The following is a 9,188-nucleotide window of genomic DNA, read 5'->3' on the forward strand; positions in this document are numbered from 1 at the left end:
TTTGCGAACTGTGGATAGGAAAATATGTTCATTTGTACTTTTTTCAAAAACAGATTGATTGTTCATAGAACGATTTGTTATTTATGAGAAATATGTTTACGTTGAATTTCTATCGGTTGTGTGGTGTTTTAAAGACTGCTCTGGGAAGGATTAAAAAGAGAGCTCAGGGAAGTATATTCCAATGTGTTTTATATAAGGTTGGGATGTTTTATCGAACGATTTTGAAAATTGCGAAGACCAAAATATGTCCACATTGGATTTGGATAAAATGTGGTTGCAATAGAAGAAATTCTGAAATTGTGAAATGTCAAGGAGACTTGCAAGCAAAGGGAAGCAAGGCAAATAAAGAGTAGACAGGTAAGAGAGAAAAATATATGAAAGCTAATTTATATTGAAGCGAATTTGGTAAGTGACATGTATCTTACACAGAAGACCAAACAAGCCCGTTTCAGTAAGTATCCCACTTTTAGTCGCCTCCTACAATCAACATGTTGTTGGATATACCTTCAATATGATCTGACTAGATCGAGGACATCGACATATTCTTCATAACCTACCTGTGATAAAACACTAGACAATCCAATAAGTTTGTTCAATCAATACGCCCTATCATCAAATAATAAACAGGTTGATCTCGTAACCCTTTTCTAAAATAAAACCTCCCTGCTTGTCGGTATTGTATTTTCAATACTCTATAGAGATCACAAGCATATACAAAGATCAAATATATCCCCGACTTATATCAGATGCATTAATTTTGACGTACCACTTTATTTACATTTTTTTTCCACTTTCGAAAGCTGTTCTTTACCAACTTATTTTAAACTTGATTTACAGTACAAAATGTAGGCTATGTAACGCGAAATTGTGCTCTCAGCATTGTCAGCGATTGAATTTTAAACCATTGTACAGACATCAATTCGCTAAACAAAAATACCCTTCCTCGCAAATACATTATCATTAAAAGGAACAGCTGTCTTACTGTAAAAAAAAAGGTTCTTCAGTTCTGAGATTGTCACTATTGTCTTTTAACAATTAGGTACAATAATACGTGATTCAATTATAGTTTATTCAATGACGAATTCGGGACTCATCAGCTGCTTGATTGTCTTTGGCAGTGGAAGATCAAAAATTTTCTCTCTGAAATTATTGTCTAGAATACGCCATACTGCCAATATCGTTAGATGAAAGAGAGGTTTAGGACTGCTCGCCAGAAACAAAAGCCAACTCATCATCTCAGTGTTACCCAGAAGAGATTCCGGAAGTTCTGCGTCCATGACGCCCTCATGAAGGTATGGCAGTCTACTGATATTGTACCCGGCCGAGTAAAGTAGAAGTACAATGTCCCAACACCCAAGGTCCACAGCCAATTCCATGGGGTCAACCCAGTACTGGATGTCCGCTGTCCGATATACTCTTCCACGAAAGTCCGTTCGAGCATTCCATTGAAGTAAGGCGCGAACACATCCTGCAGACTTCTTCTTTACAGCCACCAACAGTGATGTCACTCCCATCGGAACTGAAACACAACATATTACATCTAATACGAATAAAACGACAGGGAATATATAGGCTATTCAGTATTTGTAAAACTATTAACGAACAAAACACCTAATAACCACAGCATACATTTGGATTTATTAGCTCACCTGGACCGAAGGTCCGGTGAGCTTATGCCATGGTGCAGCGTCCGTCGTCCGTCGTCCGTCGTCCGTCCGTCAACATTTGCTTCAAATCGCTACTAGTCAAAAAGTTCTTATTGGATTTTGACCAAATTTGGTCAGAAACATCCTTGGCAGAAGAGGATCAGATTTTGCATAAATGGTGGCTCTGACCACCAAGGGGCCTGAGGGGCGGGGCCCAATAGGGGAAATTGAGGCAATTCCTTTAAATCGCTACTAGTCATAAAGTTATGAATGGATTTGAACCCAATTTGGTCAGAAACATCCTTTGGGGAAGGGGAACAGATTTTGCATAAATGGTTACTCTGACCCCCGAGGGGCCAAAGGGGCGGGGCCTAATGGGGAAATAGAGGTAATTCCTTTAAATCGCTACTTGTCATAAAGTTATGAATGGATTTGAACCCAATTTGGTCAGAAACATCCTTTCGGGAAGGGGAACAGATTTTGCATAAATGGTGACTCTGACCCCCAAGGGGCCAAAGGGGCGGGGCCTAATGGGGAAATAGAGGTGATTCCTTCAAATCGCTACTAGTCATAAAGTTATGAATGGATTTGAACCCAATTTGGTCAGAAACATCCTTTGGGGAAGGGGAATAGATTTTGCATAAATGGTTATTCTGACCCCCAAGGGGCCAAAGGGGCGGGGCCCATTAGGGGAAATAGAGGTAATTCCTTCAAATCGCTACTAGTCATAAAGTTATGAATGGATTTGAACCCAATTTGGTCAGAAACATCCTTTAGGAAAGGGAAACAGATTTTGCATAAATGGTGACTCTGACCCCCAAGGGGCCTGAGGGGTGGGGCCCAATAGGGGAAATTGAGGCAATTCCTTTAAATCGCTACTAGTCATAAAGTTATGAATGGATTTGAACCCAATTTGGTCAGAAACATCCTTTGGGGATGGGGAATAGATTTTGCATAAATGGTGACTCTGACCCCCAAGGGGCCAAAGGGGCGGGGCCTAATGGGGAAATAGAGGTAATTCCTTCAAATTGCTACTTGTCATAAAGTTATGAATGGATTTGAACCCAATTTAGTCAGAAGCATTCTTTGGGGAAGGGGAACAGATTTTGCATAAATGGTGACTTTGACACCCAAGGGGCCAAAGGGGCGGGGCCCCATATGGGAAATAGAGGTAATTCCTTTAAATCGCTACTAGTCATAAAGTTATGAATGGATGTGAACCCAATTTAGTAAGAAACATCCTTTGGGGAAGGGGAACAGATTTTGCATAAATGGTGACTCTGACCCCTAAGGGGCCAAAGGGGCGGGGCCTAATGGGGAAATAGAGGTAATTCCTTCAAATCGCTACTAGTCATAAAGGTATGAATGGGATTGAACCCAATTTGGTCAGAAACATTCTTATGTGAAGGGGAACAGATTTTGCATAAATGGTTACTCTGACCCCCAAAGGACCAAAGGGGCGGGGCCTAATGGGGAAACAGAGGTAATATCTTTAAATCGCTACTTGTCATAAAATTATGAAAAGATTTGAATCGAATTTGGTCAAAAACATCATTGGGGGAAGGGGAACAGATTTTGCATAAATGGTGACTCTGACCCCAAGGGGCCAAAGGGGCGGGGCCCCATATGGGAAATAGAGGTAATTCCTTTAAATCGCTACTAGTCATAAAGTTATGAATGGTTTTTAAAGCAATTTAGTAAGAAACATCCTTTGGGAAAGGGGAACAGATTTTGCATAAATGGTGACTCTGACCCCCAAGGGGCCAAAGGGGCGGGGCCCCATATGGGAAATAGAGGTAATTCCTTTAAATCGCTACTAGTCATAAAGTTATGAATGGTTTTTTTCAATTTAGTAAGAAACATCCTTTGGGAAAGGGGAACAGATTTTGCATAAATGGTGACTCTGACCCCAAGGGGCCAAAGGGGCGGGGCCTAATGGGGAAATAGAGGTAATTCCTTCAAATCGCTACTAGTCATAAAGTTATGAATGGATTTGAACCCAATTTGGTCAGAAACATCCTTTAGGAAAGGGGAACAGATTTTGCATAAATGGTGACTCTAACCCCCAAGGGGCCAAAGGGGCAGGGCCTAATGGGGAAATAGAGGTAATTCCTTCAAATCGCTACTAGTCATAAAGTTATGAATGGATTTATACCCAAATTGGTCAGAAACATTCTTATGTGAAGGGGAACAGATTTTGCATAAATGGTGACTCTGACCCCCGAGGGGCCGAAGAGGCGGGGCCCCATATGGGAAATAGAGGTAATTCCTTTAAATCGCTACTAGTCATAAAGTTCTGAATGGATTTGAACCCAATTTAATAAGAAACATCTTTTGGGGAAGGGGAGCATATTTTGCATAAATGGTGACTCTGACCCCCAAGGGGCCAAAGGGGCGGGGCCTAATGGGGAAATAGAGGTAATTCCTTAAAATCGCTACTAGTCATAAAGTTATGAATGGATTTGAACCCAATTTGGTAAGAAACATTCTTGGGGGAAGGGGAACAGATTTTGCATAAATGGTGACTCTGACCCCCGAGGGGCAAAAGGGGCGGGGCCCCATATGGGAAATAGAGGTAATTCCTTTAAATCACTACTAGTCATAAAGTTATAAATGCATGTTGTAAACTCAGAGAGTCTGGACTTCATTATTTCTTTAAAGCAGTTGGGATCCCCACGCTATAACCATAAATAGCATTGTTTGAGGTTAACAAACAAAAGGAATTGAACATGAACATTATTTTGACATTTGGTCAAATCCAACCAGGTGAGCGATACAGGCCCCATGGGCCTCTTGTATTTAGTTGTACTGGTATATGATATATAATATATGATAAACGAATACTTATTTCAAAAAGAACATATCAGGTTGTCAAAAAACTTGATAAAATTTGTAGCTAATGTATAATGTCATCAGCATTTTAGGTCACCTGAGACAAAGCCTCAGTTAACCTATTGCGTCGTGCGTCGTGCGTCGTCCGTCGTAAACAATTTACATTTTCAACTTCTTTTCAATTACCAACAGGCCCAGAGATCTGATATTGGGTCGGTAGCATACTGGGATAAAGGGCTACCAAGTTTGTTCAAATGAATGACCTTGACTTTCATTCAAGGTCACAAGGGTCAAATATGATAAAATCTTTAAACAACTTCTTCTTGATAACCAAGAGGCCCAGAGACCCAATTTTAGGTCTGAAGCATGCTGTGATGAAGGGCTACCAAGTTTGTTCAAATTGATGACCTTGAACTTCATTCAAGGTCACAGGTGCCAAATATCATAAAATCGTTAAACGACTTCTTCTTGATAACCAAAAGTCCCAGAGACCCAATACTAGGTCTGTAGCATGCGGGGATAGAGGGCTACCAAGTTCAAATGAATGACCTTAACCTTTATTAGGCTATAATCTTCAAACGACTTCTTTTCAATAACCAAGAGGCTCAGGGACTTTATATTGGGCCTGTAGCATGCTGGGCCAAAGGGCTACCAAGTTTGTTCCAATGGATGACCTTGACGTTCATTCTAGGTCACAGGGGTCAAATATGCTAAAATCTTTAGAGGACTTCTTCTTGATAACCAAAAGGCCCAGGGACCCAATATTAGGTATGTAGCACGCTGGGATGAAGGCTACCAAGTTTGTTCAAATGGATGACCTTGACCTTCATTCTAGGTCACAGGGGTCAAATATGCTAAAATATTTAAAGGACTTCTTCTTGATAACCAAAAGGCCCAGGGACCCAATATTAGGTCTGAAGTATGCTGGGATGAAGGGCAACCAAGTTTTTTTTCAAAATGGATGACCTTGACGTTCATTCAAGGTCACAGGGGTCAAATATGCTAAATCTTTAAACGACTTCTTCTTGATAATCAAGAGACCTGATATTGGGTCTGTAGCTTGCTGGGGCTACAAAGTTTGTTAAAATGCATGGCCTTGATCTTCATTCAAGATCACAGGGGCGAAATGTATCAAAACTCAGGTGACCGATAAGGCCCATGGACCTCTTGTTTAATCTAACAGAGAAGATGTGGAAAGAGCTAGAAGAAATGATAATGATAGTACTAATTAATTACTCTTTATCAGAGATAACCCTGGACTTAGTCGGCTATACGTACATCTAGTATTCGGATCTGCTCCACAGTCCATGAAGAACCGCACAAGAGCCTCCACTTTGTAGAAAGCCGCCATACAAACTGGATTTGTATTCTCGCGATGGTTCAAGTTAAGATCAGCTCCAGACTGTGTAAGCATGATGACGATGGTCATGATGTCATCATCTACGTCACAGCTGGCGTTCTGCAGGCTGAATGATTTGAATATAAGGTTAGTGAGAGGGGTCCTGCACGCGGTGTCCTGTGTGTTCGGGTCCGCCCCAGCTTGTAGTAACACTTCGACAAGAGCTGGGATCTTGTTAAGGGCAGCATACTGTGAATTGTAAGAGTTGATCATGATTATGAATATCCAACTAAACATAATTAACCGTTACCCATATTAGCAAAAGCAATGTATTTGAGAATAAAAACATGACCTACATTTAGTGTATTGATTCCATAATTGTGCCCCAACTCCTAGATCTGTATTCTTTATGTTGACGCTTTTGATCTCGCCCGCTAACATCACTGGCGAGTCCTAGAAGGACCAGAGCTGTATGATGTCCCTAACAACACTGAGGAGTCCTAGAAGGACCAGAGCTGTATGATGTCCCTAACATCACTGGCGAGTCCTAGAAGGACCAGAGCTGTATGATATCCCTAACATCAGTGACGAGTCCTAGAAGGACCAGAGCTGTATGATGTCCCTAACATCACTGGCGAGTCCTAGAAGGACCAGAGCTGTATGATGTCCCTAACATCACTGATGAGCCATAGATAGACTAAGCAACTGTATGACGTCCCTAATATCCCTTGCGAGTCTTAAAAAGACGAAACGGCTGTATGATGCAGTTTTATATTCATTAAGCGGCTATACGTGATCTGTTGGTGATTTACAATTAAGGGTTTTATTTTACTTATCACTGGTGTGTTTTTGTATAGTTGCGCAAAACAATGAGCATCAAAGAATCCTTACATACAAGTCATCGTTGTTCTTATTAAGAGTATTTCGATCCCCCCACAATATCAGACTAGGAGTGTGATAGATCACACAGAATGTGTTAAAGAAGTGTAGTTTTGCTAAGATTATGCTTTATCTCCTGAATTTTGTTAGATAATATAACTACATCTTTATGATTCTCGAAAAAAACATTCGTCCTAACATGTAGGGCATGTGAATTTTACTCGTTATACATTGATTGCACGAGTTGCAAGAGGCGACTAGGTTTGGTATCTTTATCTCTTTATTTATATTCAATTTATCCTTCCTATGTCCTGCTTTATAATGAATCATTATGAAGTTCGCCAATGTCAATAAGGTTATGCGTTCTGGTCCATGAAGAGACATGTAAAGAAAACATGACTTGTCATTCCGATGCCAGTATAATGAACCGGGAAAGATGGTTTGTTTTTACGTTTAATTTAATATGAAACGATGTCAAATCTGATCCCATTCTACTAGGCGCCAGTCTTTAAGAAACATTGTCAAAAAAAGATATAGAGAATACAGTGCAAATATGATCATTTAGAGATTTGTCAGAATCAAATAATAACATAAACTCATTTCAGAGGAATACATGTTGTTATAATCACGACAATTAATTCTGATTAATATTACATGACATTTAGCGCAAACCTATAATACGTTTTTGTCAATGAAATCTGTGTGATTTTCTGTAGCCTCACCTGCAAAGCGGTTCGTCTGCTTCTAAGATCCTTTAAATTTACGTCCGCTCCCGCGCCTAACAGCATCTCACATAGCGTCACATTGTTACTGATTCCGGCGCGGGAACAGAGTGACATCAGAGGTGTCATACCAAACCAGTCGGTTTGGTCTGCTACGGCGCCAAAAGAAAACAGCAAATTCAAGAGTTCTGGTGATCCAGATTCCACGGCGCAGTGAATTGAAGCTTTGCCGAATCTGTCCTGCGAGTGTACTGCGTACGGATCGCGTGACAACAGTTCCTGAGCGATGTCATTTAACTGCCGAACCATACAGTACATCAGGGGCGTCATGTTCCACTCGTCCTGTGCCTGGACATTGGCGCCATATTCCATCAACAGTTTGGCGCATTCTAGACGATCTTTTTCACAGCAAATGTGCAATAAGGATTTTTCGCCGAAGTATTTATAGTGAATGTCTGCTCCTTTTATGAGCAGTTGTGTCAGTTCGCCCCGATCATCCTGCTCCACAGCATGATAAAGTCTTAAGGCGACATCACAGGTGTCATCTGACATTATGGAAAAGCTCCGGGTCACAACGTCAACGGGTCATTATACCTTCGAATCAATACCATTCAATTTACCTGAAAAATATAACGAATAGTTGTTCTGTAAAAGGACAACACACACATAGTCAGTGCCGAAATATTCTAAGAAATTTAATATCTTACATAAGTGTGGGTTCTGTCAAATGACAGAGGCGAGCAACAATACATTTTGGGAATGTAAATAAACACTTGATACCACAAATTTCTATCTCTTTATGTCCAAAAATATATCTTGTTACTAGACCCAGTGGTCAAGTATGACGTTAACCCCGAATATTATTGTTTTTACCTCCAAAGACAAACTGCGTAGTTCCTGCCTAATGCTATTGACCCTACTGTATACCTAACATCACTTGCATAGATGAATACATTATCTGCAAGTAGATGCATCTATAAATAGGACGTGCGAGCGTGATGTAAACAGAATCATGGTTGAAATTAAGAACTGCATGCATAACATTGTAAGACTTTATCAGTATGATAAGATATGTATACAGTGTTATATACATTTATAACAATGTAATGTCCACTTTAACTACTACAACTTAGTTGTTTATACTTGCCATTTGTAGTCCTGCAGTGAGCAACAAAGATGATGTGTAATAAGGAATGCATACACACAAGATATACCGTATTTACCCCACAGGAAACACAGCAATGATAACTGCCTACATTCTAGCTGTGTTCTGTAATATTTACATACTGGCACTGTCCTAAGTGTCCTCTAATAATAAACAATTATATCACATGGTAAGTGTGCTTCTGTTACGTTTTTTGGAAATTTAAACAAGAAATGTCTTTAAAAAAGATAAACAACATAGTTTTAATGCTGGTGGTTGTAATGTAAAACTGCTGGTGAAATAAATTAGAGAACTAAAGCGTTTCAGCACGGATAACAAAATTATATCAGTTTGAATCAGTGTTGGTGATAATATGGCTGCATTTGAATCTGGAATATAATTGTATTAATGTGCCATTTGAAAAAACATGCATCCACTCATTCAGCATTCAACCTTAACTTTGTTCCGTTTTTAACTGCATATCTGCATTTTGCATTTACCGCTACATTGACCAATCACATACTTCATCCTGACCACCTACGCCATTTGTCGCGTCATATCCGGGCCAAAAGAATATTATACGGCTATGCTGAAAATAAATCGGAAGGCTATGGATCAACTTACTA

The 9,188-nt window shown here is 40.1% G+C and overlaps 1 protein-coding gene across 2 annotated transcripts; it reads right to left on the bottom strand.

The window, feature by feature from the left end:
• Window positions 1–1,050: 1,050 nt before the first annotated feature.
• LOC117341704 (ankyrin homolog) lies at window positions 1,051–8,680 on the bottom strand. Of its 2 annotated transcripts, none has more exons than XM_033903565.1 (4): window positions 8,566–8,680; window positions 7,419–8,038; window positions 5,757–6,066; window positions 1,051–1,519 (listed from the first exon to the last, which is right to left on the bottom strand). In XM_033903565.1, the coding sequence occupies exons 2-4, from the start codon at window positions 7,968–7,970 to the stop codon at window positions 1,068–1,070; spliced, it is 1,314 nt and encodes a 437-aa protein (XP_033759456.1). In that variant the 5' UTR covers window positions 7,971–8,038; window positions 8,566–8,680; the 3' UTR covers window positions 1,051–1,067. The 2 variants fall into 2 exon arrangements, with proteins under 2 accessions (XP_033759456.1, XP_033759457.1); XM_033903566.1 differs by lacking the exon at window positions 8,566–8,680 and adding an exon at window positions 8,292–8,548.
• Window positions 8,681–9,188: the final 508 nt, after the last annotated feature.

The sequence above is a fragment of the Pecten maximus genome, chromosome 14 (assembly GCF_902652985.1).
Source record: "Pecten maximus chromosome 14, xPecMax1.1, whole genome shotgun sequence".
NCBI lineage: Eukaryota > Metazoa > Mollusca > Bivalvia > Pectinida > Pectinidae > Pecten > Pecten maximus.